Raw genomic sequence first — 21140 nt, 5'->3', positions numbered from 1 at the left:
CATATTGATTATCGAATCATCGCTTGAGGCTCGCTAGCCGAACTTAAAAAAAATGACCTTAACAATTCAATGACTTAAATAAAAGCTTTCAAATAGTCTTGAATAAAAACTTTTAAATAGATTAGAGATAATTTTGTAACTTTTTGAAATTAAATGACCAAAATGTAAATTTTATAATAGTTTAGTGACCTTGGTAGAAATTTACCCTTTCTTAAAATGTATATTTTCGGATTACAATTTTTTTCTTATAATTGAGGTAAAGATCGAACCAAAACTTTTAACCGTCCAAGGTAAAATCGTTAATAGTTAACACGATTCTTCGGAATTCCTAAAATGGAAAAAAAAAAATATCCATGATTTTGTAAGAAAAAGTCCACCATATTTTAGAAGATAATAAAATGTTACGGTAGTGTAGGATTATCCATATTTAAAAAATGATATTTTTACGTTTTAACATAAAATTAAATTAAATCCACACAATATAAATTTTAATTAAATTGGTATTACCCTTAATTTAGTCTTTAAAGTATGAATATTGTATCAAATAGATATTTTCATCGGTCTAACAATTAAATTAAGTATTGAATGATATATTAAATATTATATATAATGTATTTAGAGCGCATAATTAAATTAGTAACACATATATATCTACTACATAAATTGTTCATATCCAATTTGTTAAAAAGCAATAACCTCAAAATAATTATTGTCACTACTTGTTTTTAATATGTCATATTTAAATTGTTTGTGTAGTAAGTACATAATCTGCGTGTTTTAATATATCTCACGTCAAATTTATAGTGACATTTAATGTTTATACTAATAATATACTTGATTGATATAATATTAATATTTTAAAGATTTAATTAAAATATTTTAGAGTTTAGAAATTAATTTAAAATTTAGAAAATATTTAGTGCAATTAAAGCAAGTAGGCCCATAATTGGGCCGATTGGTAAACAACGACGTCGTTTGTACAAAACGTCGGTTAATTTTTCTTCTGCCCCCCTCTAAAGCCCTCCATAACCGCATTTCAAAATTCTCCTAATCCAACGAAGAAAAGAAGAAGAAGAAAATATTGCTGAAAATGGGACGATTGGCGCGATTTCTCATCTACATGATCAGACTCCTCTTCCTTCAAAATATGGTTATTTCAGTCGAGATCCTTTCGAAATCGAAGCTTGAAAAGTGCGAAAAAAGAACGGATTCCAACGACAAACTGAATTGCACCACCAAGATCGTCATCAACATGGCCGTTCCCAGCGGTTCAGTAAGTGAACTTGTTTTTGTTCTTATCGTCGTTATTTAGTATCTTTTTTTCCTTTTTCTTCTGAATGTTTTATTCTATTTTAGAGTGGCGGCGAGGCGTCCGTAGTGGCGGAAATAGTGGAGGTGGAGGAGAATTCGACGAATAACATGCAAACGTTACGAGTTCCGCCGGTAATAACAGTCAACAAATCCTCTGCCTACGCGCTCTACCAATTAATATATATTCGAGTACGTTCCTTAATGAGAAAAATAAAATTGCACCTTTCAGTTTTTTTGAAAATTTGAGGGAAATTGAAATAAAAATCGCGGAGATCGTAGAGAAAGAATCTCTCGTTTTCGAAATTGCTTGTTTTATCGAACGTTTTGCTTTTTCAGGATGTTCCTTTTAAGCCTCAAGAGTTTTTTGTTAAGACACGCAAATGTCAGCCTGATGCTGGTGCTAATGTTGTCAAGATATGTGAGAGGCAAGAACTGTTTTCGATTTAATTTTCTAATGTTTAGTGTGCGTGTCCGTGTATGTATGTATGTATGTATGTATGTATGTATGTATGTATGTTAAAATTGATGCTTGAACATACTAAAGGAAGTGATTGACTGGTTTCTAGGATCTATTTTGTAGGTTGCGCGATGAGGATGGCCACATCATTGAGCATACTCGAGTTGCATTTTCAACTTATTAACATAATTTTGAAAGAAATTTCATATTATGTTGAACTTAACTGTTGCTTAGTATTGTTGCTTTGTTGTTCATGTTGTTATTACAAACTGCCTAGTTAGTTTATTGTCTTTGACATGGTATTTATAATAGATTTCTGTTGCTAGCTTTTATATCTCTTGAAATATAGTGTAAAATTTACTTTGTGATTCCTTTTTGACTATTTATTTGTCTTTTGGATCTTCTGCCCTTGTTTAGCCTATTTGCTGTCCTTGCGGGCCCCGAAGGCGGGCACCTTCATCTTGTGGAAATGTCTGTGAGTGCTCTGTGTGTTTTCCAGCACTGTCAAAAATTTCATTTGGATGCTGAGTTTTCTGGAATTTGATTGTTGTTGCCTCTGTGTTTACATTTGGGTAGTTGACAAATTGATAAAAGGAAAGGCCAATACTGCTCACTGTCTCCGATTCCCAGGTGACTGGTATGGTCTTCACTTACGTTCTATTGGTTACATATTTCGTCTTTTTGAGTTGTTATTTGTCTCGCTGTGCCAACGTATTCCTCGTAGGTAGTCAATGAAAAACTTTGGTAATAAGTCATTTTCAAACTAGGTTTTTATCTTTTACCTAATTTCATTACAGTATCCTTTTTCATAAAAGAAATTCCAAATAAGAGTAAATTAGAGAAAAATAATCGAGATTGATTTCTACTTGGATAGGTGATCCATGATAAAGCAGCAACTTCTAACTATCTTTTTCAGCTTGATCTATAACTAGTAATAATTGTTTTATCTATGTAGGTTCCATGTTTTTGGTATTGGACAGCAGTCAATTGGGTTCAGCGTTAGAATTGAGATGAAAACAGGAAATAAAGTTTCGGTATGTAGTGCTGCATATGATTTTTCAGATGCTTACTGAAGGACTTCTTTTCACTTTTGTAATATGTCATATTTTACCGATCAGGTATAAACTTATTTCCAGGATAGTGACAAGTTCTGAACAAATGCATATTTGTGTTGGTTGGATATCTGTTGGTAGCTTCACGTAATGATGTTAGGATTAGATACAATCGATCTATAACTTGAATTGAAAAGGGATTTAAAATTTAGTAATAATAACTTACCTTTCAAACAAATTATTTATGTTTGCAGGAAGTTATTGTAGGGCCTGAAAACAGAACGGCAACATCCAAGGACAATTTTCTAAAGGTCAATCTTATTGGAGATTTTGTTGGATATACAAGTATTCCTACATTTGAGGACTTCTACCTGGTCATTCCAAGGCAGGTCAGCTTGCTTAGAGGATACTGTCATGACTATCCTGCCAACAGATATATTTTAGTAATCTTTTCAATTACTGTGAGATGGCTTTTCCCTTGACATTTCACAAGATGAATTAATGTTATCAGGTTGTTTGGTCTATTTCGTACTTACCATGTTGGGATCATATGTGATTTTCACTGAAAATTCTGCAAAAATATGACCATTGAACAATTATTCTGATTTAAAACATGAAAATAACCAGCAATTATTAAATTTGGTGATGGAGCTTGAATTGAAACTCAGAACCTTTTATAGGCATTGCTTGGTTTTCCCTGTTTTGTCATCTTATTGATATGTTTTTGTTAGAAGGTACATGCTTGAAATACTGTTGCTGTATATAGTAATGAGTTCCTGTTAAGCATGAGAACTAGCAGCCAGTTTGTTCTTTTGTTCTTAATTCTTTTAAGTATGGGAGATTGGCTACAATATGCATGGCAATGTAATTTGAACATGTTCTTCAGAATATTTTGCTGCATATCATCTTCATTTGTTTATTGCTATTTTCGTGCAAATTCAGTTATTTTGTATTTCCGAAACTCCTTTTTTTCCTTCATTGACAGGGTAGTCCAGGTCAACCCAATGATTTGGGAAGGAATCTTTCTATGTGGATGCTGCTTGAGAGAGTGAGGTTTACCTTAGATGGTGTTGAATGCAACAAAATTGGTGTCAGTTATGAGGCTTTCAATGGTCAGCCAAACTTCTGTTCATCGCCATTTTGGAGTTGCTTGCATAATCAGTTGTGGAATTTCTGGGAAGTTAGTATAAAAAGCTAAACAGTAATTCTTTTTCTAATTTCTCTAACTAATTTGATGCAAGATTTAGCATTGGCAAAGTTATGATTTTCTGCTGTTTTGTAGTTCAATCCTACTCTAAATTGTAAATTTTGTTAGTTTTGTATTTGTTGCTACATACATGAATTAACCTTTTTGGTGCTCTGAATTTATTCTATCATTTTTACTGAGAAGACACTGCCTTACTGCTAACAGGCTGATCAAAACCGAATTAAGAGGGGGCAAGTTCCATTGTATGGCGTGCAAGGGAGATATGAAAGGATAAATGAGCATCCAGTTAAGATTCCACAATTGTACATTCCTTCTGTGCAAGTTTCTCCATAATTTAGGTGGGCTAATTTATGGTTCCCATTTGGCTGCAGAATGCAGGGTCCCATTCATTCTCTATTGGAGTGACAGAAGTTCTTAACACAAACCTCCTGATAGAACTAAGGGCTGATGACATAGATTTTGTTTTCCAAAGGCAAGTAATCCTGCTACAATTGGTAGCTAACACAGAGATTTAGATCATTTGAACGCATTCTTATTATTTTTGGCAAATGATTCATCAGGAGCATGGATTTGCAATGTTCAACTTGATTATACGAGCAGTTTAGACCAATTTGTTTTCTGAAGTACTGAACCTGATTTTTGCTCAATAGTTGCCTGAATCAGTGAACAAATATTGTTTCTACAATGTGGCCATGGGACTGAGAAGGTTCATTTCTACAATGTCCCTTGTAGAACATTGACTGCTGCTTCAATCTTTCATTGTTCTGTAAAACTTGTGCCAAGTAGTTCATCCAATCACACCCATAGGCCATAGTTACTGCCTTATCAATTCTTTTTCCTATTCTTTTAAGAAATTACTTTGATAGAAGACTGAAAAACTGACCTGATGTTTAGGTGGATTGAATTTTTGGTTCAAAAAATTCTGCTACTCACATGGAGGTCCTTCATTAATTAAGTAGACCACCGGTTTACTTAGCATCTAGGTCAAAGTATTAAGGACCATAATGTATGTGTTGACATATGTTCATACACGCAATACATAGATCTTTCTGCTTCTGTATGCTTGAGTTCTAGGTTATTACTTCTTTCTTATACCATCACTCAAAACATTTTAATATTATTTATGGTTAGTGATGTCTTTCGGTTTCATATCTCAGCAATCCCTCATCTTCAATGTTTTTTTCTTTGTTGATGACAAAATCACATATACTTTCATCTTCCCGCAGGAGTCCTGGAAAAATCATGAGTGTAACAGTTCCAACATTTGAAGCCCTCACTCAGTTTGGGGTTGCCACAATTACTGCTAAGAATACCGGTGAAGTAGAAGCATCATATAGCTTAACGGTACTCAAGAGACTCATTTTTTTCTCATTATCTTTCTTAAAGGCATAAATATGAGTTTCTATTTAAACAAATATGTTGAAATTGTTAAATTGTTTTATATAAACTTTTATTGCAACAAGTTTGCTCTAGTTTCAACACTTTTTCCTTGTGCAGTTCGACTGCTCAAAAGGTGTTGCCTATATGGAGGTATTTTCTCTCAACTCTTTTTAGACATGGTGGGCATAGGTTGTTCTTAATCATGGTTCATCAAATAATATCATCAACATTGAATATTTCTGCAGGAGCAATTCTTCATTATGAAGCCAAAAGAAATTTCAGCTCGATCTTTTAAAGTCTATCCAACAACTGATCAGGCTGCAAGATATGTTTGTTCTGGTAAGAATTAAAAGAAGGTCCTTAAATTATCTTGCATAAATTTTTATATACCCAAATTTTAAAATCATTGATATCGACACAATTCTCTCAACATGCTTTTCCTTGATATGCTGAATGCACAGCTATATTGAAGGACTCTGAATTTAGTGAAGTTGACAGAGCAGAGTGCCAGTTTAGTACTACAGCTACCGTTTTTGAAAATGGATCACAGGTATGATAAGTGTATGATATGCTTATATGGTCACCTCATTGAGATAGAAACCTGGCACAAATGTTTGTTAAGTATCAAAGGGATATGAATATAAAGTTCTAAAACCCATGTTGCTCGGTTTCTTCATTTTTTATGAAGTACCTGTTTCTGCCACTTGTGTTCGACACAAGGATATGAGGATATGATATCCAAAGATCATTCAAATACATGAAAAAACTTAGAAAAACTAACCATACCTGTATCTGATACCTACACCCAAGTCCGAGTAATAGTCTAAAACTATGTTGCACCAACTATTTAATTTTCTTGAAGTACGTGAGTGACACATTTTTGGACCAAAAATGGCAATATAGTCCTCCAAGGTTTACCCTTCAAAGTTCAAATGCATAGAAAAGTTTAGGAAAAAAATTGAATACGTACATGTTAGATAATTATCCGTATCCAACAATTGTACATAGTTACTAACAATTGAGGAGAACTTTAAATTAATTATGTGCGTTGTCAATGTCAACCATAAACGCTATTTACTGCTGTGAACAAAATATCACTCGGTGATCTTGATGTGTAAAATTAGTAAATCCCTTAAAACTGTAAATTTGCTTCAGATTACTCCTTTTCAACCACCAAAGACTGGCGTGAATGGTTTCTTTGAGTCTCTTAAAAGAATTTGGAAAAACCTGTGGGAAAGTTTGGTGGACTTCATCACTGGAGAAACTTGCAGGTCATTTTGACAATTAGATTACACATTTCCATATATTCTAAAGTTTATTGTAACCTTTAAACTTTATTTACTTATGATGCTATTGATTCAATGTTATATTTGTTTTCTTTTGTTGTGTAGCGGGAAATGCTCGGGCTTTTTTGACTTCAGCTGCCACATACAGTATATCTGTATGAGTTGGGTAGTACTTTTCGGTTTACTTTTAGCTATATTTCCGACCGGTAAACCTTCGTTCTTATCAAGAAACAAGTTATGGATAACGCAAATAATATGCTTTGTTATATTACAGTTGCGTTTTTGAATTGCAGTGCTTGTGTTGCTATGGCTTTTACATCAGAAAGGCTTGTTTGATCCTCTTTATGATTGGTTCGAAGATCATTTGGGGCTCGATGATTACGGATCTAGTGATATCCATAGACATGGTATCAATAACCGCCACTCCCACTTTCATGCCAAAAAGCTTACCAGGAGCAAGTACCACAAACATGATGCTCGATATAATCGAAACGGCATTCACCATGATCGCCACCGGCACATGCATTCTGAAAGGGACTGTGATTATTATCATTATCTGCATCATGTTCACAAGGACAAGCACAAGCACAAACATAGGCATGTTAAGAGTTCTAGCATTGTAGAAGTTCAGTTGGATAGGAGGAAACATCATGATGTTGGGCACCACAAGCATGGAGGAGCAATAGAGTCCATAGAAAGACCATTGAAGCTGAGATAGAGATAGTAGTACACAGCAGTATGAAGTTAATTGTTGAATACCTACTTAAACTTGAAAATACATTGTATGTTTGACCACGTGTGGAGACCTTGCTTCATCAACTTCGAGAATAACCTTGCAGAAACTCTACCTTCGCAACCCATGGCTACAAACATGTGGACTAGTCATGATCTATTCGTGACCTTTATATTCCTCACATATTTATCCTATTAAATTTGAGAAATTATATAAGCCTTTTTCTATGATTTAATTGAGAATGATATGGACTATACATGATCTACATGCGACCTTTATACACCTCACATATTTATCTCATGAAACTTGAAAAATTATATAAGCCTTTTTCAATGACTTAATTGAGAATGATATGGGTTATGCATGATCTACATGCGACCTTTATACACCTCACATACTTATATCATAAAACTTGAGAAATTATATAAGCCTTTTTTTACAACTTAATTAAGAATAATCATTCCCAACATAAAATAATAAAAGGGAAAATAAAGAGAAGAGAGAAGACTCTTTTCATCCAATTCAAAACTCTTTCGACACTTATTTTTATATATGATTCTCAATCTTGAATGAATTACATTAATTGCTAAATTTATATTTATCCATTAACAATATACTTAACCTTTTAATTCAAACTCTTTTTAAAAAAGTAATAGTATATCATACAGATAAAATTATATTTTGGTAACTCTTTTATAATTAATATAAAATGCTTCCTACAATTTTAAAAATTCATATAAATAAAAGGTATAGTAGGGACATAAAATGGAATTGTAAATATTAAATTTTAAAATTAAATTTTCATGTGGAAATTGGGATCCATCGAGTAATATCATGATTTGGGAAAAGAGTTATTCCTTACTCAAGTTCGATTGGATTTATTTAGCTTAATACAATTTAATTAATAAAAATATTTTTATTTTTATTTAATTATAAAATAAAAATAATTGTTATTTTATTTGATATACTACCAACTAAATGTTTTTAATTTACAATCAGAATTTCAACACGATCAATTTTTTTTAAATAAATATGCCTCCATTTGTAATGTATAATGAATATAAATGTTAACATCAAAGTAAATTTAATATTTTATTGTTTTTTTTAATAGGAATAGAAACTACAGCAGTTTAAATCAAAACTTTCCTACTAGTGTCACGGACTTAGAGTTTTCCCAAGCAATCCGTGCGGCCTTAAGCGTTCCTCCGCTCAAAAACGCCTAAGTCAACCTATCTCGCAACAATTGAGGATTCAATGGAACTCCTCTCAAGAACGCACGAAGAACAGCAGAAGAACGAAGTAAGAATGATCTCAAAAGATGAAAAAAAGCCACAGAAAAATTAAGAACACTCGAGAGAAAAGTTTGAGTGAATGCTCTCAAAATTCTATTAATCAATGAATGAATACAATAAGGGGGAGAGGCCTCTATTTATAGTTGAGCCTTCCCAATATCAACGGTACAGATCGAAATACATCAATGGCCAAGATCTAAAGCTATCAAGATATCAAATCTCTAAGATTACAGAATCGTATCTTCTAAAGATTACATTAAAGTCTAGGATCACATATCCTTGAAGATTCCCTTCCATATTTGCCAAGCATATCTTTGAAGATTACTTTCCATATTTGCCAAGCTCCGGAGATGGGCTTTCAATCTCTCCAAGCACTGGACCAGTCTGATTGGGCCAAATAACCTCCCTCAAAAGCGATAAATCGTACAAGTCCGTCATGGTTGCAAGTTTCCCTTCGCAACCCATGACATTCTCCCCCACTTGTTCTAGCGACGCCCTCGTCGCGTCCCCTTCATGGAACTGGGCTATCTTCTCTTGAAATTGCCACAATGCCTCGGCAGGTTCCCAACTTGCTTCACTGTCAGGTAGTCCTTTCCATCGTACCAAGTATTCATGTCGTGGCCGATGATACCTTCGTCTCACCACACGATCTGCCTCAATGTTTTCGACTTCTCGGTCATAAGAGACTTTTACCCCCATTGGTGCTCGTTCTGACTTGCCTCGATTTGGATCCTCTTGATCCCCATGGTATGGCTTGAGCATACTTACATGAAACACTGGGTGGAGCTTTAACTTTGCGGGCAACTCAAGTTTGTAGGCCACCTTGCCTACCCTCTTCAAGACTTTAAACGGCCCCTCATACCTTCGCACCGGCCCCTTGTGCAAACCCGTATATCGCAACATCAAGTGTAGTTTGGCAAGGACTGAGTCCCCCACCTGAAACTGCACATCCCTTCGATTCTGATCAGCCCACTTCTTGTTGCGCTTACTTGCTTTGTGTAAACAAGCCCTGGCCAAGTCATTCTTTTCTTGCCAATCCTTCGCAAATCGATACGCAGCAGGATTTGGTCCTGTATAATGGGTCGCAACAGCGTTGGGTGTGAGTGGCTGTTGGCCCGTCACTATCTCGAACGGACTTTGGTTCGTTGCCCCACTTCGCTGCAAGTTGTATGAAAATTGGGCAACATCCAACAACTTGGGCCAATCCCTTTGCGTGGCACTCACATAGTGTCGAAGATATGTCTCCAACAATGCATTCACTCGTTCAGTTTGCCCATCAGTTTGTGGATGCATGCTTGTGGAGAAGTTCAAGTCCGAGCCCATTGACTTGAACACTCATCCAAAATCGCCAGAATCTCCCATCTTGATCACTGATAATAGACAGTGGCACTCCCCAATATTTTACCACGTGTCTAAGAAATAAGCGAGCTGTCTCCTCAGCATGGCACTCTTTGGTAACAGGAATAAACGTCGCATACTTTGAAAACCTGTCTACCACAACAATAATACTTGCAAATCCGTCAGACTTAGGCAAACCCACAATAAAATCCATGGATACACTCTCCCATGGCCTTTCCGGAATGGGCAAGGGTTGTAGCAAGCCGGCGGGATTCTTTAACTCAACCTTGTCTTGTTGGCACACTAAACAAGTCTTCACATAGGTTTCCACATCTTCACCCATGTGAGGCCAATAGTATCGATCCTCTAAAAGGGCCAAGGTACAGTGCATTCCCGAATGGCCCGCCCATCGTGAGTCATGGCATTCTTTCATGACTTCCTTGCGCAATTTCCCATAATGAGGCACATAGAGGCGGTGCCCATGGGTGTATAGTAATTCCCCATCAAGCCAAAATCTCCTCGTTTTCCCCTCATTGGCCAGCTCAACCAAGCTTTTGGCTGTGGAGTCATGGGACAACCCTTCTCGAATGCGTTCCAATAGGGACCCGTCGGGTTGACTGATGGCCGCAAATTCCATCTTTCGGCTAAGTGCATCAGCCACGATGTTGGCACTTCCTGGCTTGTATTCCATTGTGAAATCGAACTCCGCTAGAAAAACCTACCAATGAGCCTGTTTGAGAGACAACTTTTTCTGGGTTAGAAAATAACTGTCGGCAACATTATCGGTAAGGACCACGAACCTAGAACCCAGTAAGTAATGCCTCCATGTGCACAGGCAATGTACCATAGCGGTCATTTCCTTCTCTTGGACCGTATATCTCCGCTCCGTCTCATTAAGCTTTCGACTTTCGAAAGCAATGGGATGACCCTCTTGCATCAGTACTCCCCCAATGGCATAATTTGACACATCTGTGCGTACTTCATAAGGCTTCGAGTAATCTGGTAATGCAAGTACGGGCTCACTTGTCATTACTTGCCTCAATTGATTGAAGGCCCTCTCACACTGTGGGTTCCAATCCTATACCTTACCCTTTTTCAACATGTCCGTCAAGGGTACGGTAATTCTAAAGTAGCCTTCTATAAAGCGTTCATAGTAGTTTACCAACCCAAGGAAAGATCTCAACTCTGTCACCTTGGTTGGAGCCTCCCACTCGGAAATGGCCCGAACCTTGCTTTCATCCATCCAGATCTTACCACCTCCCACAATGTGGCCTAGAAATGGCACCTCTCGTTGAGCAAATGTGCATTTCTCCTCTTTGACAAACAACTCATTTTCCCTCAAAGTTTGGAACACCTCCCTCAAATGTTCCACATGTTCATCGAATGATTTACTGTACACCACAATATCGTCAAGGAAAACAACCACGAAATGATCAAGGAAAGGTTGAAGTACCTTATTCATCAAAGTGCAGAATGTAGCTGGGGCGTTCGTGAGTCCGAATGGCGTCACTAAAAACTCATATGAGCCATACCGCGTTACACAAGCTGTCTTTGGCTCATCTCTTTCGGCTATCCGAACTTGATGGTACCCCCATCTCAAGTCCAACTTGGTAAACCATCTCGCACTACCAAACTGGTCGAACAAGTCTGCAATGAGGGGAATAGGGTACCTATTCCTCACAGTGATCTTGTTTAAGGCCCGATAATCAATACACATCCGTAATGACCCATCATGTTTCTTTTGAAATAGCACCGGTGCATCATACGGAGATTTAGATGACCTAATGAATCTCGCATCTAAAAGCTCCTTTAACTATTTACGTAATTCCTCCAATTCCGGTGGGGACATACGGTATAGGGCCTAGCTAGTGGCACCATATTGGACACCAATTCGATCTTATGATCCACCTCCCTCTTAGGTGGCAAATTCTTTGGCAACTTTGCAAGCATCACATCTCGAAAGGATTGTAATACTTGGCCCACTTTTTTAGGGATCTCACCCACGGTCTTACCGGTTTCCTCAATCTTCAAAGTGGCTAAGTAGGAGACTTCATCTCTACGTACTCCCTTAGCAAATTGGATTGCGGACAATGTTTTCCCTTCCAGGCTCCCATTTCTTGTCAATCTCACCATACATTGATGGTTCGAATCCGAAATCACCATGAAATTACCGGAAGGACAAATCATCGCATTAACCTGATCAATAAAACTCAATCCAACTACAAAATCATAATCATCAAGTGGCATTACCTTGATGGATGCCGTACCGGTCCAATTGCCGAATTGGAGTTTTACTCCCTTTGCAACCCCCTTGATTGGAACACTTTTCGAATTTACCGTCTTAATCCGACCCAGCTCATTTTCAATCTTGAGGCCAAGTTTATACGCAGCCCCTTCGGACATGAATAAATCAGACGCACCTGTGTCGACAAGTGCATTCAACTTTTTGCCAGCTACCATGATTTCCGCAAACATCAGCCCATGACTCATCTTGTCTTCAACACCCCCTAGTATTGAACCAAGATTGTTATTCTCCATATCGGACTCCGCTTTTGCTTCCACAGTGGAGAGCGCCGCCTTCTTTGGACAATCCTTAATCATGTGTGGTCCATCACAATGAAAGCACCTTATAGGCCCACTCTTCCTTTTGTCCCAAGGCTTCTTGCCGTTGTCATTTCTAGGGGGCCTTTCTTTGTCTCCCCCACTATTTCCCCTTGGTTGGGACTTGGGCTTAAAAGACTCAGGCCTGTCTTTCTTCCCACCAAATTCAACCAACGATTCTGCTACAAACATGGCCTTGGTAAGTTCTTGGACTCCTCGGCGTTGCAACTCTTGCTTCGCCCATGGTTTCAACCCATCCATGAAGGAAAAGAATGCCTCTTTCTCACCCATATAAGAAATTTGAAGCATGAGTTCGCTAAATTCCTGCACATACTCCCTCACAGTGCCTTGTTGCGAAAGCCGACACAACTTTGCCCGAGCTTCATCCTCGGCATACTCAGGGTAAAACTGCGCTTTGAACTCGTATTGAAACTCCTTCCAAGTTTCAATTTCTGTCCCACCACGTTTCACATCGGTGGACCTACGACGCCACCACAATAAGGCAATGTCAGTAAGATACATAGCAGCAGTAATTACCTTAGTGGCATCATTAGCAATGCCCTTGGCACGAAAGTATTGCTCGACTCAATTGTCCACTTCTTTTGCGGACCTTGTTCCCTTAAACTCCTTTGGCTTGGGAACATCCACGTTGGGCTTGGGTGTGACAGCAGCCAACCCTCCATTGCCCAAAGCAGCCTTGTAGATTGTGAGTTCACCCTTGAGCTCCGCAATCTCCTCTTTCAAGGCCGTCAACATAGCCTCCATGGCATCAGTCTTACCAACCATCATAGTCTCGATGGCATCATCCCTACTCGTCATCTTCTCAATGTTATCCAACACATACTCTTTGAGTTGCTCTTGCATAGACTGCAACCCATCATTGACTTTATCATCGATATCATCAACCCTCTCCTTGACATCCCCCACGAATTCTTCAAGAGTGACGACTCGATCTTCTAAAGTCGACAGTATGTCCCTCGAACGGCTAGCTTTCCTAGCCCTCCAACGAGTCTCCATTCCATCAACATTCTCAGCAGCTTCTTTCGACATCGTTCAACGGTGCCTTTGAACGCTAGATCGGATACCAACTGTCACGGACTTAGAGTTTTCCCAAACAATCCGTGTGGCCTTAAGCGTTCCTCCGCTCAAAAACGCCTAAGTCAGCTTATCTCGCAACAATTGATGATTCAATGGAACTCCTCTCAATAACGCACGAAGAACAGTAAAAGAACGAAGTAAGAACGATATCAAAATATGAACAAAAGCCACAGAAAAATAAGAACACTTGAGAGAAAAGTTTGAGTGAATGCTCTCAAAATTCTATTAATCAATGAATGAATACAATAAGGGGGGGAGGCCTCTATTTATAGTTGAGCCTTCCCAATATCAACGGTACAGATCGAAATATATCAATGGCCAAGATCTAAAGCTATCAAGATATCACATCTCTAAGATTACAGAATCGTATCTTCTAAAGATTACATTAAAGTCTAGGATCGCATATCTTTGAAGATTCCCTTCCATATTTGCCAAGCATATCTTTGAATATTACTTTCCATATTTGCCAAGCTCCGGAGATGGGCTTTCAATCTCTCCAAGCACTGGACCAGTCTGATTGGGCCAAATGACCTCCCTCAAAAGCGATAAATCGTACAAGTCCGTCATGGGTGCAAGTTTCCCTTCGCAACCCATGACACTAGAACCAATGCTGTTGCCATCATCCTGTAGCAGTCAATTACCTCGTGTCGTGTGGAGCTTGTAGGAACTGGTTTATTCTAAGAAAAGACTCATTAAATTCTCAAAAAAAAAAAAAACCAGAAAAGAAAAGACTAATTAAAGAATTTCATAATTTATTTGAAACCCCCCCGGCCCACCAAAAAAAAAGAATTTGACCCAAAAAATCATATCGAAACCCGATCAGCCCATTAAGAGGCCATGGTTAGGTTACGTTCGGACGGCACCTTCTTCTTCATCATTAAGTTCGCTCTTTTTATTATTTCGCCTTCGTTTCGCTCCCTAGTTAGCTCTCTGTATTGTGTTTTTGAATTTGAACTTTTTTGCACTCTCAGATTCAGAAAAAATGAAGGAACCCTTTAACTCAATTGCAACTTCGAGCAAAACCCACTTCGAGGAAAGTGAAGAAGAAGAAGAGATCGAATCTTCATCCGAAGAAGAGAAATCCGATGACACCATTGATTCTGATGAAGTGGGTATATTTCATTATAGCTTGAATTCTATTTCCTTCAATTGTCAATTGAATATTGATTGGGTTTCTTTTGTGTTTCTGGGATTATTGTAGGAGGAAGAGATAGAGCGTGAATTAGCAGAAGTTACATTCGAAGAGCTACAAAAAGCACGAGCCGATGGTACTGATTCAATTTCTCGCAAACCCCAAACAGAGACCAAGCGTCGTCGCGCTAACAAGAATAGGTATCTTATTTACAGTTTGAGAAGGGTTCTTTCTTTTGCTTTCTTTTAGGGCTTCTTTTAATTTTTATTTGTTTGTAGGCCAATGGAGCTTAGTAGCAAGAAGCCAGTAAGGTCATTTAGACAGGTTATTCAAGCTCCTAAAAAGGTAAATTATGTTCTTTTAAAATTATGCCCCTCCCCCCCCCCCTTTTTTTTTTTCCTTTTTGAAGTTTAAAACTTGGCTTTTGTTTTTAATGGAATTTAGAATAACATGTTATTAGCTGAACAATTTCTCTTAAATTATGTCTCTTGAAATTTTTTCCTTTTTTTGTTCTTTTTAATGGAATTAGAATAACTTGTTATTAATTGAACATTAAGTCCTATAATTGTAGTTTTACTTGCTCAAATTTATGTTCTTTTGGTTTTTAAGCATCTAACTTCTGCTCTAATGGAATTATGTGTTGGGTTGGAGAGCTTTTGAATATCTTAATTGTGTCTCAGTTGCCCGAGTGGCCGAGCACATAAACTATTGAATTTGATATTCTGGTTTGTGGTCATGGGTTTTTGTTAAAGTTCACAGCTTTATGTTTATTATTGATGTTAATTTGGTTTGCTTATAAGTGGCAATCATGATCCTGCCGTAAAGTTCTAGATTTTGATTAATTTGACAAATAATGTAAAAAAAAATGGTCTGCACATATGGTTTATTTTGTAAATGTCACATCTCTAGTAGTTTAGACCATTTTTAGTTAACTGTCCTTTACAAAATTTTATTTTTGAGAATTTACTATTGCGGCGTCCAAGCTATTGTAGCATTGATTCTAATGGAAAATCACAACACTTGGGATCCTTTTTTTTTGGGAGAGAGTATCACTTGCTGGTTCATGTTTTCAACACTAGAAAAGAATAAAGAACAATAAGAGGTGAATTAAATCCGTTTGCTTCTTTATGTTCAGGTGGTACGAGACCCCCGTTTTGAATCTTTATGTGGTAATCTCGACGTCGAGGGGTTAGTGTCTTCTCTCTGTATCATTCAATTATTTTCATTGTTGTCATTTATTGCTTTGCATGTGCTGTGCTCTATATTGGATCCATTAAAACTTTTATTTTCCTACATGAAGTTAGTTTAAGTCTACTCTACCTGTGCGTATCTTTAACAAACGACTGAGATGCCAAATTTTTCATGTATTAGTCAGTAGTACTCTATTACTTGATCTTCAAGGAAAACTTTTTGATTGGTTGGTTGAGCTTCATATGTTAATGTACAAAATCCACCGCAAAAATGTTATTGGGACTTAATGATTAATGTCATATCCAGAATAGTGGAAGAAATACGAGAAAATATTAAGAAAACTAGGTTATCTTTAACCAGTCTATGGAGCTATGCTTTGATACATCTGTTCATGTTGTTCATCTGGATGTTATTTCTCAACCTCTTGATTGATATAGCATTTGATGGTCAAAGTCTTGTCAAAGCCGATGGTTGACTTACCTTACAGGATGATGTCTATTTTTTACATCTTCGCTTTCCTTAGTCCGCAGCTGATTTTCATTTTTCAGATTCAGAAAAAGATATAATTTTCTGTTTGAGAACAACCTACCAGCTGAAAGAGAGGTATTATCATCCATTTGACCTTTTTTTTGTGTGTTTATACCGTTGTTTTTCAACGATGTATTTCCCGGATATGACAGGAGGTGCAGAAACAACTTAAAAAAGCCAGAGACCCGAAAGTCGTTAGTGAACTAAAGAACCATATTTCTTGGATTGTAAGTATATATATTATTCAAAAGAAATTACTATAGTCTGCCTCTTGTTTTTAATCTGTGGTCTTTTGTTGGATATATCGAAGCACCTCATTATCAACTTTTTTCTGACATTGTATCACATATCAGGACAAGCAATTAAAGTTCGAGTCAGCAAAGAATACCGATGCAGTGATTCTGTCTGCACACAAGAAGAAAGAAAAAGAAGCAGCAAAGCACGGGAAGCGCCCTTACTATCTTAAGAAATGTAATGTCACGAGTCCCTCCTCTTTCTCACTTACTATAGCTTTCTTCCTGTTTTGTGCTTTTGGAACCGGACGAGGACTATAACAAGCAACTGTTATTACATTAGTTTTTAACCTTTTACAGAATGTTGCATCGTGCTAACTCAGATAATTTCTTTGCAGCTGAAATTCGGAAGCAAAGGCTCATCGAGAAGTATAAAAAGCTCAAGGTATACATTTCACGTAACTTGTAATTAAAAAATATTCCCTATTCGAGTAACTTTTGACTAATTAATGATATATTATCAGGCATCCGGAAAACTCGAATCCTTCATCGAGAAAAGGAGAAGAAAGAATGCTGCTAAGGATCATAGATTTATGCCTTATCGTCGACCCAATAACAATGGTGAGCAACAAAGTTAATGATTCCATAGGGTTTTTATGGTCCTTCATCTTGGATGGTTAAGAAATGCCATTTATAGTTGGTGTTGAGATTAGATTTAGGGTTTTGACTGGCATTGTGCTATCATTCAGTGAGTGGGAAAAAATGATATTTTTTGATCTCACTGTTTTGAGATTTTGTTATAAGCTATAGATTTTATTTGATTGGATTATTATCTAATTTGATTCTAAATGAAACTCGACGAATTATTTACAACGGGATTGAATTTTATTGTTTGGAGGCTCAACCCAGAGTTAGTATTGTGTAGCCACCTATATTTGTACTAAATATTCTACATTAGTTCTGAAACTTCTCAATTTTGTCATTGGAATTGATTTTAATATTAAAAATGTTAATTTTTAAAGAATTTCATGTGATGACGTGTAATTAGAAATTTTTAGGGCGAAATTAAATTATAATTTTTAAGATAGTAAAAATATAATTTCACCATTTTAATAACTTATATTTTTATAATTTTTAAAAGATTAAATTAAACTTTTATCATTCTTAGGGATCAAATTGTAATTTTATTAATTTAAAATTTTATAAATTTTAAAGAGTTTAAATGAAAAAATTTCATTTAAAGGGGGATTGAAGTCCGCTAGTCCCATCATTATATCTTAATGGAATTTTAAGTTCAAGATCTAATATAAGATGATAAGATTAACATTTTGAAAATGTTGGGGGCTTAATAAATTTTTGAGGAGAGTTACTTTTATCTTTTAAAAATTTAAAAGATTTAATAAAAAATTGAAGAGTCCAAATTAAAATTTTAAGGGATTTAATGAAAATTTCTCAAAATTTTGAGACTCCAATAAAACACCACCATTACTAATACGATAAAAATATATGAATATGGAATATTTAAACATAATTATAACAATATGAAAAGAGAAAGTATAACATTCGAAATACAAAAATTTCAATTAATTACTGAAATATAATTATGAATTTTGAAATAATTAATTTTTATGAATAGTAAATTAGATATAAATGATATTTAATTTTTTAAATCTCAGTTAATTCAATTTTTGTTATCTTTTGATATTAAATAAAAAAATTGCTCAAGTAATACCTTTGGAGTTTAATTCAAGTAATTCATATATTTTAAAAATAATATTTAATATATGGATTTTTTTACCAAGTGGAATATGCTTATTTATTTTCAAACAAAACACACATTAAAAATAAGTACTAATTTTATATGTTAAAAGCTAATAAAGTTGTCGGAGAAAATTAGTAGGTGTCGAGTAAAACTATCTTTAGCGACAAAAAGTCGAGGTAGTAAGAAGTACGGCTTCGGCGTCGAAAAAATTTTCGTTGTCCTTTTCTCCGCCGTTTGTCTGCCACATTGGTCCATTTTTTTTTGTACATGTACTTTTATTTGGATTTTGTGAGAATTTGTTTCTAGAATCTATATTATGTTATTTATGGGGTAAACTATAAAATAATTATTTTTATTTGTTTTAGATTATATTTTAGTTATTATGTTTGACATGTTACGTTTTAGTCATTTATATTATATTTAATATACCACGTTAACTTATCATTACACGTTAATGATAATTAAAAGTTTAGTGACTAAAACGTAACCTAAGATAAATAAAATAACTATTTTAATAGTTTACCCTATTTACGGAGATGTCATAAATTAATTCTCTACTAATTTGATTGATAAAATATTTTTACAATGAGCATTTAAAGAATGATTTTTTTGTCTTAAATTATTTTTATATGAAATCTTAAAACAAAGTTAATATCCCATCAATAGACACATATTTTTTATTAGAATTGATGCATATAAATACCAATCTATTCAGTGTCATTTCAATTTATCAACATTTTAAAAATTATTAATATATAAATATTTTACAAATATCAAATGAATTATATTAAATAAATTTAAAATATAAAATATTTATGCATCAATTTAAGGTATAATAATCCAATAAACGATTTTATTTTTCATTATCATAACAGTAAAAGTTAGAAATTTTAGATTTTTAATACTATTCATGCTTCAATTAGTGCATAATATTTTGATCAGGGTGATTAAAATTGGACAGGACAGACCAATGTGACTAGTACAGTATAAACTAGAATTTTTAATCAGTGTAGAAAAAAAGATTTTATCATTGGTTTATTATTGGAACGGTGCACACCAATGAGAACTAGAGCGAAATCAAGTATACTACTATCTATATTAGGTGTGTTTATGGCGAGGTTGAGTTCCAACATAGTTTATGCATGATATTATTAAAAATATCATGGAAACTCATGTATTATGAGCCAGATTGCATCTTATTCCTTCTACTAAAAAAGTGAGCAAATTAGTCCATGTAGACTATATCAAAGAATTAACTGGTCCTTTTTGTTAAAAATTTCATCCATTTGTATTGTTAAAAACTGATGTGACTGATAGAATAACTAGACAATAATACGTGGAGTGCCGCATAGACCTCATTTTGACGTATAGGAATCAAATTTTAACCATAGAAATAAATAAAATTTTTAATTGAATGACTAACTTGCTTTTTTATCTAACGTGCGAAGGCTAGTTTATTTATTATTTAAGTTGAAAGGGCAAAATGCAATTCAACTTTTAGTACAAGGATCTCCATGTATTTCAAATTTTATTCAGATTTTTCCGTATTTATAAACGATTACTCAACGTTGCTCGCCTAATTTTTTATTTAATATTCCAATTATATATTTTTATTTTATTTAAACATAAACAACTTTTTAACCATTAAACATAAACAAACTTAATATTTTTAAAATTATGATTTTTCATACAGTATGAATTTATATTCGAGATCAACTATCAACTCATTAATCTTGAGAGCTAGGCTTAGGTTTTTTTTCTTTCTAAAATGTAATGAAATAAAATTATTTATTAAAATAATTTGGTTCCCAATTTTATTTTTATTTTTATTTTTTCAACAATTTGGGGCCAAAATTCACCTCGAGAATCATAAATCGCCAATTTCAATGACAATTTGGTGTCAATCTGATTCTGTACGGTAGATCTCATATTATTCCGATAAATAATTTTAATATCATATTATTTAAGTAATTAATTAATATTTTTATAATACTTGTGATGAAAACCAAGCAGAAAAAGTGTAATAACTCCAGGCCAAAACATATCATTGAAGCCTATTTTTTTTTCTCCTTTTTGGGAGGAAAAAACAGCTCTACATACTATATAAAATAAATATAAAAGGGTTAAAATTGCTATTAGTCCCTATACTTCTCTAAAATTTGAGAGTTAATCCTATACTTTAAAAGTAAAAACTAAATCCTCTTACCTTTTCAATTTTAAAATTATACATAGCCTAATCATTATCTTTGTCGGTATTTTTAATCAATTTTGTTAATTTAATATGTTTATTTTTATCAATTATATACATCATATGAGAGTATTCTAATCAATATGTCAAATTGATGATTTTAACAGAAATACTAACAATATTAATGATAGGATTGAGTTTTTAAACAAGAAAAGCAAGAGAACTTTTATATCTTACTTTTTAAGTATAGTGACTAAGTTTCAAAATTTGTCAAAATACAAAGACTAACATCAAAATTTGCCCTAAAAAAGCATATTATAAACTAAAAAACGAGATGAATAGAGCTCAAAT

At 34.9% G+C, this 21140-nt stretch overlaps 3 protein-coding genes across 5 annotated transcripts in view; 2 read left to right on the top strand and 1 right to left on the bottom strand.

Moving 5' to 3' along the window:
- LOC108454334 (uncharacterized) overlaps nucleotides 1–21140 on the bottom strand; it is a 95657-nt gene that overhangs the window by 7853 nt on the left and 66664 nt on the right. The window lies entirely within an intron of this gene.
- On the top strand, nucleotides 1012–7642 carry LOC108456189 (protein HAPLESS 2). The gene is made up of 18 exons (XM_017754786.2): nucleotides 1012–1273; nucleotides 1357–1500; nucleotides 1648–1736; nucleotides 1892–1931; nucleotides 2186–2243; nucleotides 2345–2405; nucleotides 2724–2802; nucleotides 3075–3209; nucleotides 3806–4000; nucleotides 4232–4312; nucleotides 4399–4499; nucleotides 5254–5371; nucleotides 5525–5557; nucleotides 5653–5746; nucleotides 5869–5957; nucleotides 6563–6678; nucleotides 6799–6899; nucleotides 6987–7642. Exons 1-18 carry the CDS (start codon nucleotides 1091–1093, stop codon nucleotides 7409–7411), a joined length of 2142 nt encoding a protein of 713 aa, XP_017610275.1. The 5' UTR covers nucleotides 1012–1090; the 3' UTR covers nucleotides 7412–7642.
- LOC108454684 (uncharacterized) lies at nucleotides 14526–17712 on the top strand. Of its 2 annotated transcripts, none has more exons than XM_017753217.2 (10): nucleotides 14526–14600; nucleotides 14727–14863; nucleotides 14957–15087; nucleotides 15166–15232; nucleotides 16023–16075; nucleotides 16627–16681; nucleotides 16759–16833; nucleotides 16960–17077; nucleotides 17238–17284; nucleotides 17364–17712. In XM_017753217.2, the coding sequence occupies exons 2-10, from the start codon at nucleotides 14738–14740 to the stop codon at nucleotides 17475–17477; spliced, it is 786 nt and encodes a 261-aa protein (XP_017608706.1). In that variant the 5' UTR covers nucleotides 14526–14600; nucleotides 14727–14737; the 3' UTR covers nucleotides 17478–17712. The 2 variants fall into 2 exon arrangements, with proteins under 2 accessions (XP_017608706.1, XP_052877014.1); XM_053021054.1 differs by having other exon boundaries at nucleotides 14554–14636.

This window comes from Gossypium arboreum, chromosome 11 (genome assembly GCF_025698485.1).
Source record: "Gossypium arboreum isolate Shixiya-1 chromosome 11, ASM2569848v2, whole genome shotgun sequence".
Classification (NCBI taxonomy): domain Eukaryota; kingdom Viridiplantae; phylum Streptophyta; class Magnoliopsida; order Malvales; family Malvaceae; genus Gossypium; species Gossypium arboreum.
The sequence above is the reverse complement of the archived record's forward strand: the minus strand, read 5'-3'. Positions and strand labels throughout refer to the sequence as shown.

Excerpts from the sequence above, each read along its gene's own strand:
- LOC108456189 (XM_017754786.2), top strand. The coding sequence starts at position 1,091 with ATGGGACGATTGGCGCGATTTCTCATCTACATGATCAGACTCCTCTTC. Across the intron at positions 4,313-4,398 it reads AAAGGATAAATGAGCATCCA|AATGCAGGGTCCCATTCATT; the intron begins GTTAAGATTCCA and ends ATTTGGCTGCAG. Across the intron at positions 5,958-6,562 it reads TTTTTGAAAATGGATCACAG|ATTACTCCTTTTCAACCACC; the intron begins GTATGATAAGTG and ends AATTTGCTTCAG.
- LOC108454684 (XM_017753217.2), top strand. The coding sequence starts at position 14,738 with ATGAAGGAACCCTTTAACTCAATTGCAACTTCGAGCAAAACCCACTTC. Across the intron at positions 16,682-16,758 it reads ACCTACCAGCTGAAAGAGAG|GAGGTGCAGAAACAACTTAA; the intron begins GTATTATCATCC and ends CGGATATGACAG. Across the intron at positions 17,285-17,363 it reads AGAAGTATAAAAAGCTCAAG|GCATCCGGAAAACTCGAATC; the intron begins GTATACATTTCA and ends ATATATTATCAG.